Genomic DNA, 16,971 nt, shown 5'->3' on the forward strand with positions numbered 1-16,971 from the left:
ATGGTGATGGCTCTACTGGCAATACATCAAGGCTGGCAGACACTTTCAGTCTGCCAGTAGGACCCTGTGATTGAAGTTGTGATCCCTTCAGGGCATTTCTTTATTACGTATGACTTCACGCACTGCGCAGCTTTCCCATTGAAGCACGGGATCTGGAAGTGAGTTCCTATCAATCTATCTATCTATCTATCTGCTTCTCAAAGAGAGGAAACGATGGGGCGTTTCGTTGTGCGGTTGCGTGTCTGGGCTTTTATTTTGAAACGCCGCACAGGAAGTTGTGCACAACAATCTCTCCGGTTTGACGGCGCTCGGAGGAGAACCCAGCCGGTGGTTGAGGGCAATGACATGAAGCGGCTCTGACAAGTGACTGACTCCATGACTCTGACACACGGTTCAGACTCAGGTGAGTTCACCTCAGCGATGGCGGACATGTGCGGCTTGCTGTTGTTGTTGCCGCGGTGCCTGCGGACACCCTGCGCTCTTCGTGCTGTCACCTCTGCGCACTGACACTTGTTGGACCCGGGGCAGAAATATTCTAACTTGTTCTTCGCTTGAAAAAAGAAAAAGGGTTCCGGCTGGCGCGAAGCTTCTGGAAGAGTGTAGAGTTAATTGAACGTTCCTGTGTTTACTCGCAGGTGGTAGTATGGTGCCCTCCCGTCGAGTCTAACTGCAGCAGCGGGGTTTTTATTCAGGGAGCTCGGCCCCGAGTCGAACCGCTCACATCTGAAGAACCGTCAAATCACTGCGACGATGAGCGAGTCCTCCACAACCTCAGGGTGAGTCCACTAGGAACGTGTTCTACCTCCTTTTAATTTGACGGGACGGGTCTGGAGCTCACACATATCTGCGCTTTGATCCTCTAACTTTCCCTGTGAACGCGCCATTTCATCACATATGGCTCATTATTGTAAATCTGCAGAGGAGCTGCTGCAGATCTGTGGCTGAGTGTTATTTTTTCAGTTTGTCATTGCACAGTAAAGTACCTCCAGTTTGGTTTGGTCCACACTGAGTTGCAGCCTTTTCAAAACGCGTATATGAGCATCCCTTGAAAAGCATGTGCAGCCTATAGTCAGTGCTGGCAACAGAGAGAGGCTTCCAGCAGCCACACCGTGCTAGCTCTCTATTTACCTGTTCAGTCTCTTCACTATGGACGCCCATGTCTGCCAGTTTGTTAAAACAACATCATGTAAGTCGTTATAATAAGAAGCTTTCTCAACCAACTCAAAATGATTAATTAACAACTCAAAATAATGACTTAACAACTCACCCACTCAAAATGATGACTTACTAACTCAAATGATGACTTATTAACTCATAATGTTGACGTACTAATTCAAAATGATGACTTATTAACTCATAATGATGACTTACGTATTCAAAATGATGACTTACGTATTCAAAATGATGACTTACTAACCCAAATGATGACTTACTAACTCAAATGATGACTTACTAACTCAAATGATGACTTATTAACTCATAATGATGACTTACGTATTCAAAATGATGACTTACTAACTCAAATGATGACTTAACAAATCAAAATGATGACTTACCTACTCAAATGATGACTTATTAACTCATAATGTTGACGTACTAATTCAAAATGATGACTTATTAACTCAAATGATGACTTTCTAATTCGAAAAGATGATTTACTAACTCATAATGATTACTTACTAACTCAAAGTGATGACTTACTAACTCTAAATGATGACTTACTTACCCAAACATTTGTTAGTATCTCAATAATAAGTTGTATCTCAAAAAGATGACTTGCTAACTGAAAATAACAACTTATTTTCTTAAATAATGATTTAGTATCTTATAATCACCTACTAACTCAAAATATCGGTGTACTATCTCATAATTGACCCTTTTTTTCTTTCATTGGTGGAAATTGGCCTGCATACGTTGCCGTGCACTGTAAATACGTAGAGATCTGGAGGAAAGCATAATGCAACAGGTGGCTACTGCAGAGGAGAAAGTGACGAGGCCTTTTGCGGCAGCATCAACAACTGTCGGTTGCTGTCCACAGTTGTTGATGTCTTGGGTGTGGCTGGTAGCTAGACTATGTTTCTCTTTGGTGTGTGTATCACCCCGGCTGAACCCTTGTGTTGCTGAAATGCATTTAGCTGCTCCAGTGTCAGTGTCCTGGTATCTTGTTTGCCGGCTCACAACACAACAGGACCATTGTTAGAGTCATTAATAATACTTATTCTCTGAGAGGTTTTTATACACGCTGTGAGGACTATGTGGGTAAACATCACCTGATCGCTTCCACAAACATCCCTGTATCAAACCTTATATGCCTGTGTTGAAAACGCTGTCCACACAGCAGTCTGCTCTGTGTGTCCTGCTGTGTTCACCAGATGGGTCAAAAGCAGAGGACAAATATCCCCCCATTTGCATGAGTGTGTCTGTATGTGTGTGGGATTAATAAATGTATCTTATCGTATCTTATCTCTTTTGCGTCAGAGGTAAACAACCTTTCACATGTCACTGTGCTCCGAGGGGTATAGTTATTATTTTTCTATCTTAAATGGAGAATTGAACAGTTTTGATCTGCAAGTTCTCATTTGTTTTTTTGCAAATGTATCTCATAATTTTCTTAATTTCTCCCTAGAAGGGTATGATGTAAAAGATTGCACTATGGTCTTTTTAGTTACAATTAGACCATGGGGACACATTTAAGCTTATAGCGGTTTTTACTGGCATATCTGGATTTTTTTCACAGTAAATTGTAGTTAAGGGTTTCTGTATGAGTAGCCCCATGACCAGGTATGACTCTTCTGATTGTATGCCATTTGAGTTTGAATTATGGTAAAAGCTGTCTACTAGAGCCGGATGGTGCTGACTTCATCAGTTCTGAGCCCAGCATTGCAATTACTGTTGAAGGCTGTGTGTCCTGTTGTCATTGTAGAGGACTTACACCTTTTATCATGTGTTAGTGCTCAAGGAACCTTTCAACTACTTCATCTACGGCACTGTATGTAGGTGTGTGGTTAAAGGCTCAGCAATACAGTCAAACATGGGTGATGTTCAGTGGCAACATGAGTAGGGTGTGATGCTGTTTGGAGGAGCTTTGATGAGCTGAATTAAATCTTTCAAGCAAAGCTCCTTCGAAGCAGGTCCTCTTAAACACAGTGATTTCAGACACTCAAGAGCCTTTTGGCCAAATTACCAGGTGGACTGGTTAAAGAGTGAGCTGGCAGGGGAACCACATGGCTTTTTGTCCACTCAGTGCATGTGACATTTCGGTCCACATATATTACCACGACAGCTCCCTTTGTGCTGAGTTTTCTCTATCGTCATTGCACAGGGAGTAGTTACTTTATTACACAGTCCAGTACAAATGAAACTCAGCTCATAAACTAAATGCTCAATGCTCTCTCACACAAACACGCACACACACACGCACACACACACACTCACACACACACACACACACAAACGTCCAGAGCATGGTAACTGAGCAGACACAAGAGGAAGGAAGAGACTTGCTCTTTTGAAGGAAGAGAAATTGTGTTAGTACCTGGCCATTGAAATCCGAGCTGTGTGTGTGTGTGTGTGTGTGCTTGTGTGTACTCGGGAGCAGTTGGAAGGCAGCTTGAATGAAGTCTTAGTTCTGAGCGTTTATTTTAAGCCTGTAATTAAGTTGGATAAAAGGACTTCTTCCTGTCCTCCCAGAGACTAAGTGAACACTAATGTCTCACACTGTTCTGAGATCAGGATTCTTCAGAATCTGACCCAAAATATATATTTGTGTCTCGTTGATTTGCAAAATATTGTAACTGTCCAAGGTAGACTTACAACGAGATTGTGGACCTATGTTATATGCTTCTGCAGAAGCCACATATGTGTATATCAACTGCGTTATAAGAAGAAAGTGTTTTATTTGCAATGTCATTGAGAAATACTACAGTAATCACATTCCTTATGTAAAATAGTGACGTCTCTGGTTGGTGGAGATTGTTGTTGCCCCATATATGTTTAACACAACCAAGGAAAACATCTTAGCTATGATCAGCTTATTTAGCTTTACATTGAGTTTACTAAAGAGCAACCAGGATTTCCCTTTCTAACAGGCTGGGTTTTTTTTAGATGAGGAAAAGAGTCAAATGGGGTGAAAATCACACAAGTATAAATTCATGAAGTGCGCTTAGTCGTGGAAAAGGAATCAGCCACAATAGTTTATGGTATGTAGATTCTTCACTCTTAAAATTATTATGCACACAGCCTTGTACCTTTACGCATTTTCCATTCACCAATGTTATTTGCTCCGATTCAAATGTTGAATGATCACCATTCAACTTGTATTCGGTCAGCCGGGTTCCAGGCTTAAAACCTTTTTTATAAGGATTTTCTGAAATGTCAAAAGTCTGGATACACAACATTCTTAATTAACACAATGGTGCTTTCCAGTACATGTGAGGACCTGGTGTGTTTATGTGTGTCTTTACAGCGTTCTTCAAGACTTGTGTTTTTCAAATCTTCAAAGTGTTTTACAGAGCTGTGTAGGTTTAATAGACCCTCTGAACTTTCTGGAGACGCAAGTGACGTTAAAACCTTGTGAGTGTTACTTTGGTCACATGGTTCAGTCCCCGGAGATGATGCACTACCCACACCCTTGCTTTGATGAACACATTTGTTGCCATTTATAACCACACAGGCTTGGTGCATTTCTTTTTACTAGAGTTTGGCTTTAAGTTGGAAAAACTTATCAAGCCTGCCCAACCTCTAGGTCCTGTTTTGCGCTGCCATCTGCCTCACAGTTGGTAGGTCACACATTTAGTTTTCAGTGCATCTGTTGTTTGTGAGAGTCTGGCTTCTGTGTATGCTGAGTTTGAATGCAACAACCACAGCAGGACAGGGTTGACAGATTTAACAGATAAATACAGTATGGGATTTCAAATAACTGTCCGTTTATCCTCAGCACACACCCAGAGATAATTACTGGCTACCGACTGTCCTGCATGTGTGTACGTGCACGCCTGTGTGCACTCAGGAGCACTGTGTATGAAGGGAGATCAACACTAGTTGCTTGCTGAAGTGAACAATTGCTCATCAATTTGAAACTGTGCCTGCTGGACTAAAATGCCTACCCTATTCTTTGCCATTTGTGTCTGTCAGTTCACACACTTTCTTAATATACTCTCTCATTGACTCTGTGTTGTAAGTCAACGTTATCCCTCAATGCAGTTTTTTCTTCCTGCTGGGGCTTCGAATGCTGAGAGGTTTTTGGGATGACTGCAGACACATCCTCCCCAAACCTACACACCCTTCACCAAAAAAAGTTAAAGTTTCATGTGGTCAGCCTCAAAACGGCTCTGCTGACTATAGGAGTTCCCTCTCCTATAGTCAGCAGAGCCTTTCCTGTACTGAAAGGCTTCATACCATTTTAGCAAAGTGGAAAATGTTTTGGTGCATGTGGTCACATCTGGATCCGTAAGGTTATTTTTTTATGACTGGTTAAATTGAACCTATATGAATTTTGAGAAAGCAGTGAGAGGGAGAGTATTTGAGGCAGTGGTACAGTGTGTATTTGGTGATATCTGCATCCATTTCACAGACTGTCCTGTTTTAAATAGAAAGGGTGTGGATGCTGTGCTTCCACAGGCTTGTTCTGCAAGTATAGAGACTTGAGCAAAGTACACACTGACTTGGCATATTTGAACATAGGTATATGTATAACCTTTGCTTGATTTATGTATTTAACAAGGGTCAGTAAATATAGCAGAAGACTGATTCATAAAGCCTAGGTTTGAAACTTTCTGTGTATATTCTATTCCTATAAAAAAGCTAAGCATGTGAGATGAAGTAGTTAATTTCTCAACGAAGTGCTGCACTTATTCACACTGTATGGAAACTCTTGATCTTTGTTTAATCTGTATGCAACTCATCCCTATCGTGGGTTTTATTAGGAGTTTCTTATAAGGCCAGACACAGTAGGATAATATAAACGTTTCCTTGGTCTGTGCATAATCAAAACAGCCCCGGGTCTCTGACTGTATCTGCTCCACAGCCACGCCATGATACACTGGAAACATTTGAGACATCTAGACTGGCTGTATTTATAGACTGTTGTGCTCCTCAGTCCCCACTACGTTATCCAGCTTTCTGTTGATATTTGCCGCCTGCTGAAGAAAGCACTGGCAGACACATTTAACAACAAACTACTGCCTGTGTCAAGAATCTACAGTAACACTCCATCTGTCTGTATCATGCAGCTGTTACAGGCTGCTCGGATTTATTTCTGGAAGCCTGCTCTCATACGTTAGTCACTGTGGCATGTGGGTTTGTCAGGGAGGAAGACAGACAGACTGTGTGCGAGTGCGCACACATGAGTTGGACTCCTCGAACCAGCTGACGTGCCATAGCAGGGCTAGGACCCGATAAGGCAGAGGTGGTGGAGTGCACTTTCTCCACATGCTTCCCAGCTTTAGCACATTCAGCACTGCTGCCAGCTTCTATCGATCAGAGAGAAAACATATTTCCGTGCCACCGTATCAGTAATGTAGCAACCGTTATTATTCTTATATGAAATTATTTCTAAACTAGCAGAGGCTGTCAGCGGGGAACACATGCATGGTGTATGGTGGTATAGCTGCCATTTGGTTTTCTCTTTCTAATAAAAGGAACTAAAAAGTGATATATTTTCCTATTAGCTAATTATATTTTATAAGAGGCAGCGTGTGATATTTATACATGCAAAAAAAATATATATTCTTTATTATCTTTTGATTATCCATTTTTGTTTGTCTTGCAAAAAAAATAGATTCAATAGTGAAAAGTGAAGTCAGGTTTGTGCTGTACATTTTTCTAAATCAAAGCCCAGGCCAGGCACCAGGATGCCTACAAGCTGTGCCTGTCTGCTAAAACCAAGCAATATTTTTAATGTAAGTGTTTATCTTCTCATCTCTCCAGCAGGAGCAGCAGCAGCTCTCTCTAATTGAACAAGCAGCATGGGGAATAGAGACCAGACTAATTGTTATTTCCTGCTGTTCTGCCTCCACATTCTTTCTCTCCCTCCTTTCTTCTCTAATGTCGAACTTCTTCCATACAAACTTTTTCTGTTCCCTTTATTTTTGCTCTCCATGGAGGGTTGTGGCACCTTGGATCCCCTCATCACTTCAAACACAATACAGAAGACACTATCACTGCATTACTTTTTCTTCTCATTTACTTGTTGTTATTTAATTTTGTTACGTTTGTGAAGCACTTTGGTCAGCTCATGTCCTATTTGGTCAAATAATATCTCTAATGGAAAGACGTTTTTTCCAGAAGGAAGTTGGCTGCATGCTCATATCTTTGGAAAGTTATTGTCGTATGTTTATCTAATTTTGAACTGTTAACAACGTGCCTCTGTGTCACTTGTCACCAATGGATAAAATAACTCCCTGAGTAAACAGAGTCAGGCAGCGGATAGGAGAGAGGAGGAGAGGGTGGGTCGGGTGGAGTGCTGTTACAGTAAGTGGATTTCTCTCCTTTAAGCAGGTGTGAAATTGATACTCCCGGATCACCGGTTGCTGACTCAATCTGAGGTCACTGCAGTATATCCTGGAAGTAAAGCCCTTTATATTACTGTAGTGTTAGCAACCTAATTGATCCCAACGAGCAACAATTCATTTAGCACCTGAGGTGTGGTGTTGTCTGTTTTTTTTCTCCCTTGGGTTATTATGCCACTGTTTCTAACTCCTGTGGAACAGATTGTGCAGAGCTCTAACCTGGTTGTTTTAGAAAAGTTGGTAGAGACGCTGTGTACAACCTGTTAAACAGATAAAACAAATACCTTATAGTAGGTTTTAAGACAGTTCATAGTGCATGCAAATTGCTAATGTAGCTATACAAACACATTCTGCATGTGAATATGACAAGATTTGGGGGTGGCAGACTTTTGTTCCTGTTTCTAGTTTGACCAATCATGTTTTAGCAGGTTGCCTGCAGGTGAGTAGTCTGTATGGAAAGCCAAAGAGGTGGAACATATTTATGTGCATTCATATGCCGATAACCGTCAGTAGAGATTAGCCAAAATGTTGACTGCACCTCAAACACCCATTGAAGAATCACTAATTGTGTTTTGTATGAAATGTTCAACGGTTTCCGAGATTGCATGGAAACTAACATGGAACCACAGGTGCAGTAGGCGAGATGTGTGGTTTGTCCCTGTGTTTGAGAAATTGGTCCACATACCACTGCAAATAAAGCACTATTTTATTTCTTCAGCTGGTGCTGGTTTGATGTTTTGAAAAATATGTCATGGTTGATAGCCATTTTGACTTATCAGATTAACTGCCTGTATCAGAGTAATATAAACTTTAACCCCATAGAAAGCAACAGAGATCAAAAATGCCTACAGGGTCATACATTTCTTTCCTGGTTGTCGTAGTGAATATTGAGGCTATGGTGTGTGTGCCATCTCTCCAGTGGCATTAGCATTGAGACAGTTCACTTGGCATTGCAGTGAGGTGTGGTTGTAACTACATGAATGGTAATATGAGCATCAAGGCTAATGCTGAATTAGACAGTTGTGTGCCTAGCAACTGCAAACAAATGCTTTACTGGGCTCCCATGTCTCCAATACCCACTTATTAAACAGATCATCTTTCTGTCTTTTACCTGTGTCATTGCTCATTTCTGTCTCTGTCTCTGGGTCACTCACCCTTTCTGTGCATGCATCGAAAATCCACAGCTGCTACTAAACTGAAGCCTGCTCTCTTCCGCAGACAAGTGGTATAAATATAGGTTGCCATGGGGACACCATGACACTGAAGAGGTATGCTGGGTTGGTAGCAGGATTGTGTGTGTGTGTGAGTGTGTTTAGAGTGTGCGGGGAGTGGCCGAGGGTCCAGGATCTGTATCATTCATGCTGTGTTCAATGCACAAAAGCAGGGGGAAATTCAAGTGTGCATACTGTGGCTGTGGCTATAATGTGCATGTGTGAGTGCTTGCATGTAAGTGGGTGTCTGAACTTTTGAAGTGGCACTCATGCTCATTTTGCTGATGTTTGCATTCTCAGCTGAGTTGTCTATTCCAAACAATATCCCCCCCCCCCCCAAACAAATAATCATTAAAGGCATTTAGAGGAATTGAAAGCTGAATTTTGCTCAATAAAAAAACATAGATTTTCTATATTGTAGATGCTCAGTAGAGGTTCACAAGGCCAACAAAAAAGTTTTAGAAGCTCCCACACTCTGCTTTGACATACATCTTGTAAACTCACACACACACACACACACACACACACACACACACACACACACACACACACACACACACACAATTTTGTGCTGAAAACGGTATATGGTTGTCCTCTTTCTAGCCAAAGGATAGGCTTTGTAGTGCCGATGAAATCTTGTCTTGTACAGTGTTATTATATTCAAATAAATGGAGGACATTTATATTGTTTAATCCTTATTAAATGCCACAAAACTTTGGTTTCATCCATTGTTTATATCCTCAGAAAACACATAATGAATGTAGGTCACTCGGCGCAATGTTTTTGGCCAATTAATCTGCTCCATTCCCAATTGGTTGTCTTCATCAGAGGATAGTAACTCATTGTTGCAGTGATCCTTTTGTATCACACGGACGGGACGTCTCTGACTGAGGACACGTCAGGCTGTCTGTCTATGTGATGACCGCCTGTTGAACCGACTTACTGACTTCATGAGTCTTTGCAGCTCTGTGTGCCACCTTAAATCATACATGGATTCACTCACATCCACAAAAGACTTTATTTCTTACATCGGGTCCGAATGTCGGTTTCGCTCTCACTGATGAAGGGAGCTATCAAGTGAGACGGCAAAAGATGGCTTTCAACTTAAAACAGGCCCCTTATGAGTGGAATCTGTATTGGTGCAGGATGATGCTGACAGAGCAGTATTCAGAGCATATACTAAAATATTCCGTTATTTTTACAAGACCTTCCACAGTGGAAGGTTTTAAGGCTGTGTTTCCATGGCTGGGATAAATACAGTCCTTGACGTTTACTTCTTTCCCCAAGAAAAAAAATACCCTCAAGGAAGTTGTCTCCAGTGTGTCTGATCAGTGTTATGTAATTTAACAAAGCCTCTGACTGTAACGAAGCCTCTGACTGTAACATACATGTATTTGCATAGCACATGTATTGCATGTATGCACTATTCTATTTTATATTTATACTGATCAGTATATTTTAATTTACACACACAGACGGGATTTATCCTTCTGGGGTCTGTGATCAGGAATAAGCATGGTTGTATTTGGGTCAGGGAGGCGGCAGCGTGCACATGCACACACGGAATATGTGCACACGCAGACATGTAGACACTGAGACTAATCTGTTAAAGAGGATCGCACAGAGACAGTGAATCAGATGATTGGTAGGGTGTGTATAAGCATACATCTTAAACTGTCTCTGTTGTTTACTTTTCACTGAGAGCAAAGGTAATGGGTATAACCGTTTGTGAACACTTAAATATTCGACATATTGTATTCTATCAATGACCCACTGCTCAGTTTAGGCCTTTCAGAATGGCACATAGGAACCAATGAAGAAACACTTGCAAGCTACAAGCAACTCGAGCTGCATTGCTCTGATCACGTGACATGCATCATTCGCCACAATCCTCGATCATACACACCCTCCCAATCTATTTAGGGTGCAAAGATTTCCCATCAAGCTTGTAAATGTCTCTGCTGCCACACGTCACTTTTGATGTCTGTTGATTCAGCAGAGTTACTCTTCAAACGCAGCGTCCACCTGTAGGCGGGTTTAAAGATATTTGCTAATCACTCCTGATTATATCAATGCAATCTTATCTAGGGAAGTGATTAAGTACATTCCTAGATTCCAAACTCACCCTAACTTTTTTCCACTGCTGCATTTTAACATGAGTTGTCTAACTGAAATACACTTGTATAGGAACTACAATGTAACTAAATAATCCGGAATCTCGTATCCATCATATGGCTGTATCGGAAATGAGCAGAGGCATCTACCATTGTTCTCTGTTGTTTTAAGAGTTACAGTACAAAATGTATATCAATATTGATCATTTTATATTGAAATAAGCTATTGACAACCCATCTGCAGTATTTGCTAAATATCTTGCACTAGCTTTGTATTGTGTCCCAGTGTGAAAAGTAAACTGGGGTAGATGTGGATGATTTTAGTTTTACATTTGCCAACCACCAGGGTAGTATTGAAACAGTTTGGTGTTTGATCCTAAGTGTTTACTCTTATCTGTGGTGTTCTTTGTCCACTCTTGTTTTCCACATCCAGCTTCTAACGCTGTCCTGGATGGTTTTGTCACATGAGTCTTCAGCACCTTTGGCAGTTTAAAAGAATCCAGCATTTATTTGTTTTAGAATTGTACTTAGATACATTAGATAAAATTCATTTGAGAGCTATAAACACCTAAATCAACAACTATCTGATTTAATCGAATATAGTGAAAGAAGTATATCTCTGTTAATGCTTCTTAATCAGGTAAAAAGAACCAAGTGGTCCCGAAAGGACCGTTAGTAACCTTCTCTCTAGCTCTTTGTGTGTATATGTATGTGTGTGTGTGAGCCCAAAGCCCATTTGAAATTCAGCCCCTGTGGCAGTTCAGCACTTACTGCCCCCTGTGCTGGAGCAGGGCTTCTTGCTTTTCGTTCGCTGCCTCTCTTTCTCTTCCTCACTCTTCCTCTCTCGTTCGCTTGCTCATTCTAACTCTGTGGGAGACTAGGCTTTTCCTAAAGGAGTCTTTGTGTTTGCGTATGTGTGCGTGTGAGAGAGAGAGAGCGAGACGGAGGGAGATGGGGGAGAGTAAAATGTTACGGTGAGAAAAACAGCAAGTGAGATGGAGAGAAGAAGGATACTGGGTGACTGTGCTAAGCCTGGCTGAGGCCCTGTAGAACCGAAGGACTGGGCTTTTTACCTTCAAAAACAGACTCCAAAAAAATACAAAACTCTAATACATTTACTGGTCTCTAAGCTGCTCATCTTTTCCTATCTAAAAAAATAAATAAAAAATAAACCATTTATGTCACAACCCCTTGCAGTTAATGATTAGAAATTATCTTTATGTGATGAGACTTTATTGTCAGTCAGTCCCATGCTGTTCATCCACTGAAAAGCATTTTCTACATTGCATAATGTGTCAGTGACATTATATGTCCTGTGTGTAAAAGTTAGTTGATATTCGACGTAGCTGTTAATGATTAACCCAAGCCAGGTTAGAGTCCGCTCACTGCTCTGTGTTCATGTGCATTCTCACCTCTCTGGGAGTTACCTTGAAGGATACTGCATAGTACTCAACTAGCGCACATATTCTCAATGAAACGGGCGAATCCTCGGAACTGGATTTATAAACAGTCTGATATATAACACTTTTGGAACACTTAATCAACTCAAGGACTGCCTCTGACGTGAGTGGGATGTTTTTTTGAAAGTTATCTACATCTATTATTTGTGTTGTGAAGACAAACAGGGAGCGTGTGCAGAAACGTGTCGTATGGAAAAGCTATTTGTCATTGTACCAGAATGAAGTGTTTGAATTCTGTCTAATCAGCTGTCTCTGTCACACTAAGCATAGTTTATGTTGAACCGAGGTCAAATGTGCAGATAGCAGCATCTCGTCGATTGCATGTCATTGACATCTGGTACGTCTCCACCCGTACGAGCTGTGGTTTGAATCTGGATTTGTGCTCTTGTCCATGTTTTTCTGAGCCAACAAATACATTTGTCTGCCCAGATATTGCTGCTTTGAATAGTTATTGGTGCTTCAAGAATGCATTAAACATGAAGGATTGCAAATCAGTTAATAATATGACGAGAGAAGTTTTTCGCGTTAATCCTTTTCCTTCAGAATGATTTTCGGGGAAAAAAATGATAATATGACACATTTTATAAAAGCAAGAGTAAGCATTCTTAAGGCTGATTAAACTAGAGAAGGTGTTATTATTAATGATTATATTAATATTCAGAGGAGTCTGGGTAAAGTTGGATAAACAGCTGCTCAAGACCGGCTCTCCTTGACAGAATTCATCATATCAGAATATCTGTAGTGTGTTATGTAATCTTAGTGGAGAGAGAATAAAGTCATTGGTGTTCAGTCTGCTCTCGAGGAGGTGACAGTGGGTGGTTGTTTGTTGCGATGCGATGCGCTGCTGTCTGACTGAGACTAAACATGGAGAATCTGCATAATTATCTACATAATGGAATTTGTTTAAACAATAATAGACCACAATGGCACTCAATAGAGCGCATACCTCAGCCAAGGCTCACTTCAATCACCTTGTGAAACCACATTAAATAAGCTGGATCCGATTTTTATTTTGAACCACACCAAAATGCACACACTGATAAAGCTATGTCCCTTAAATATACCAGATTTTTTTTAAGCAAAACTCCTTGGGAAGTAAGTGAAAATGTAAAAAACTAACAAAAAACACCCTATGTTAGAGAAAGGAATGACACAAAATCCTGGATTTCTTTTCCAGATTTGCACCAAAATTTGATGGGTTTTATTTCGCCCCTAGCCTTGCACCAAATTTTGTGGAAATCTGTTTTGTAGTTTTTGCTTAATTCTGACAAACAACCAATAGACAGTTACAGAGTTTGAGTGTGAACATAATTCCTCAAATGAAAAAGGTGTACTGTTACTAAAAAATGATAAACTCATTTATAGTGAGTGTATACATTTTCTTTAAGTAACCCAACTTTGATACACTGGATCGGTTGTTTCATGACTGACTTGTAAACCTGACACTAACCACATGTTAAATGAATGCCTGTTGTTTACCTTCTTTATTTAAAGGAAAACCTATAATAAAGGAAACTACAAAAAAAATCTAAAAAGTTAATAATATTCCTTATAGTGTGTCTATGCTGTTGTCAATGTCCAGGAGCAGAATGAAGGCACGTGCCCCAATTCCGCCGCAGGCCCCTCAGCCCGCCCCACGCCGTATCTTCAGAAACGCTGATGGAGGAGGAATGGAGGCCAAGGAGAATGTGCTAATGCCCGAAGTGGATTTCAAGCTAACTCTGCCACATGGATACCAGACTTCTGTAACAGAGGATGGCAGGTGAGAGGAAACGGACTGTGACACAAATATTTTACTTTGCATTACACATGTTCCTTATAAAAAACTTATTTCTCACAGCAAAATGTCTATTCACACTTACATTTTAATATTAATTTCTGTCAATATATTTACCGTTATTTATGTTTAGCTGCACAATATGATTCCATCAAGTGACCTCAAGTCACCAGACAAACAGTAATAGACGTGTTTGTTGTTGGGTCTGCCTGTGTTGCTCTGCCAGGGAGGCCCTGTCGAGGGGTCCCATTCCCATTCTCAGCACAAGCTTTGTCCCAGAGAGTGGACAGATTAGGCCTGACCTGCTACTGTCCTCTGCCCCTAATGAGCTTCTCTCCTTTGGGGCAGAAAATCGGGGACGCCTCCCTGGCATAGAACAAGCTGCTTGCTTAAAAGCATGGAAGTTTCTTTTTTATTAAAAGACCAACCACTGACTCTGTGAGACTGCTAACTACTGTAGAAGAAGGTATGTTAGTTTATCAGAGTATATTTGTTCACATAAACATATTACACATACTATTAAGCAACCCTTTCAGACGGCCTACATTGCTTAAAATTATTACAAAAGATTGCGGTTAGGACTGCAGCCAAAGGGCTCCACTTTGGTATAGTCTAGCTTCCTCTATTTATCTGATATAAGACAACGAAACTGTGGACATCCTTTAGGGTTTCCTTATTCAAGATCATTTACAGAAACGAATGCGTGACATTACATTTGACTTCAGATGTGCTTTGTTTCCTGTTGTCCTTCTGAAACTGCTCATTAACAATATCAAAACCTGATATTTGATAACACAAGTGGTATTAGTTCATATGGCTGAGGTGTCCTAGACACACATGTCCTATAAAGGGCAATTTTAACAACACAAACTTATCTGCATTAAGTAGCTATAAAGTTAGATAATTCCTTATTTCCACTCAGCTATACAGTATATTCATAATCAGATTTGGTTAATTGTTTGTTCCAATATCGTGCTTATTTTTAGATTAATATTCAAACTCAGTTAGTCATTTTATGACTGCACCCATGCATCAAATTAAAAAATAAATGTCTGTCTCTTGCATAATCTCAAACATAACTTCCTGTATTGCTATTTTTCATGACTAGTAATGTATGATTTGGACTATACCATAGTTTTAATTGAAGCTCACTAGGAATGAACAATGATTGGCCACAAGCACAAACTAAAAAAGTAAAACCAGACATTTGAAAAGTGACATGTTTCAATACCACAGTGGATTACTCTTCAAGGATCAAGCTGGGACACACAAAATGACAAACTAAGTTGGCTTAAAAGCTCTTAACAGAGGACTTTGTGTGTTTTGATTGCAGATTGTCACTTTAGTTGTAGACTCTTTGCATTTGTTAGTGATCATCATCAATAGTGTCCTTTGTAGGAGTATCTCTCTCATTTCTGTCATCTGATCTGGTCGTTCCCAGAAAATGCCCGATACTGTCTCCTGGTTTCTTTATCTGATGATTGACAGATACCTCTACAGGTCTCCTCACTGACTGCACCACACACAGACACACATCACACACCCACATGCATGTGAAATTAGCTTATTATTGCCATTATATCATGGGAATTTGTTCAGAGGTTCTGTTTAGATAAACCACACAGATTCAGCATGCGATAATTGGCGACTCTGCCTTCTGCCTTTTTTAATTCTCCTTTAAAAGTTAAGTTGTATCTGAACACTTTTTCTTGGTCAAATGGTTAAACTTGGGTTTGCATTTTCTGGTAGTGAAATCCTGTCATTGTAAGATAATCAGTGCAAAATGTCTAAGAAATTCAGTATTTAAAGATAAGGATTTAAGAGAAAGACGATATTTTGATTACCGTCATTCTGAACTATGGCTGTGTAAATGGCTTAGTAAATTCCTGTCCTTTGTGTCTATCTTTCTTACTAAGCTCATGTGGTTTGTTGTATGACATTATTACTATTCTCTGTACCGGAGCTTAACTAGACAGGCGTTGTAACACTATCTTCTCCCATTCCTCTGCCTCTCTCTTTCTCCCTTACTCCCCATCTCTCCCCTCTTTCTTCCAAACTCCCTCGTCCCCCCACCCCCTCTTTCACTTTCTCTCTCTCCTCCCTTGCCTCGGTTTCTCCCTCCCTCAGTAAGGCGCTGATGGACCTACTGGTCGAACTCTGTAGCCGACACCACCTGAACCCGGCACTGCACACCCTAGAGCTGCTGTCGCCCGAGGGTCACCCTCTGGGGTTCAAGCCCAACTCTTTGCTGGGCTCCCTCAATGTGGCCTCTGTCCTCATCAAGGAAAAAGTCTTGGAGGAGAAAGTGGCGCGCAGACCAGCGCCTAAAGTGCCAGAGGTGAGTGACAGAGGAGCCTGGATCTGTATGTTCTTTGGATTTTCTACGTGTCAAAGAATATTTAAAACCTGCTTAAAGGTGCAGGAATATGCTTGGCCTGGACAATTATGTGTTTTGATTGCAGAGACATTACTAATATATTTCAACTAATAAGTGCAAGTAGAATAACACAAGTCAGATAATGAGAACCAGGAAAGAAAAACTTCTCCAATATGCCCATGTTTTGTCGTGTGTTACGCATGAAGCAATGCAGAGGAATATATCCCGGGATGCCTGAGAAAGAGCTTTTCCTTTTTTATAATAGTTGTACGGTCTAGATTGACCTTACCTAGAAGCCCTGTATAATATTCGTCCCTTCCGTCTCCACCTTTTACCACTGACTGCTGGCAGAAAGCAAGGCCAGTGAAACCTGTAAGGGCCCATGCTAAGGTAGGAAGCCAGCTGGGATCAAACTGGCCAAGCATGACGTTGGTGTCAGTTCTCCCTCAGTTTTACTCGTGTGCCATTTCATCCTTCCTTTCCCCTATATTTAATTTCTATGTGTTTATCTAGCTCACTTATCT

At 40.8% G+C, this 16,971-nt stretch overlaps 1 protein-coding gene across 4 annotated transcripts in view; it reads left to right on the forward strand.

Moving 5' to 3' along the window:
* Positions 1-285: 285 nt before the first annotated feature.
* Positions 286-16,971, forward strand: part of cobl (cordon-bleu WH2 repeat protein) — a 51,125-nt gene continuing 34,439 nt past the window's right edge. For 2 of the 4 annotated variants that reach the window (XM_053432743.1, XM_053432746.1), the window contains exons 1-4: positions 286-403; positions 636-776; positions 13,876-14,055; positions 16,198-16,408. In XM_053432743.1, the coding sequence (XP_053288718.1) occupies positions 751-776; positions 13,876-14,055; positions 16,198-16,408 (417 nt within the window). In that variant the 5' untranslated portion in view covers positions 286-403; positions 636-750. Of the gene's footprint in view, positions 404-635; positions 777-12,230; positions 12,397-13,875; positions 14,056-16,197; positions 16,409-16,971 lie in introns of those variants that run through there. The other 2 variants (XM_053432745.1, XM_053432744.1) reach the window with 2 other exon arrangements.

Source organism: Pleuronectes platessa, chromosome 10 (genome assembly GCF_947347685.1).
Source record: "Pleuronectes platessa chromosome 10, fPlePla1.1, whole genome shotgun sequence".
Lineage (NCBI taxonomy): Eukaryota > Metazoa > Chordata > Actinopteri > Pleuronectiformes > Pleuronectidae > Pleuronectes > Pleuronectes platessa.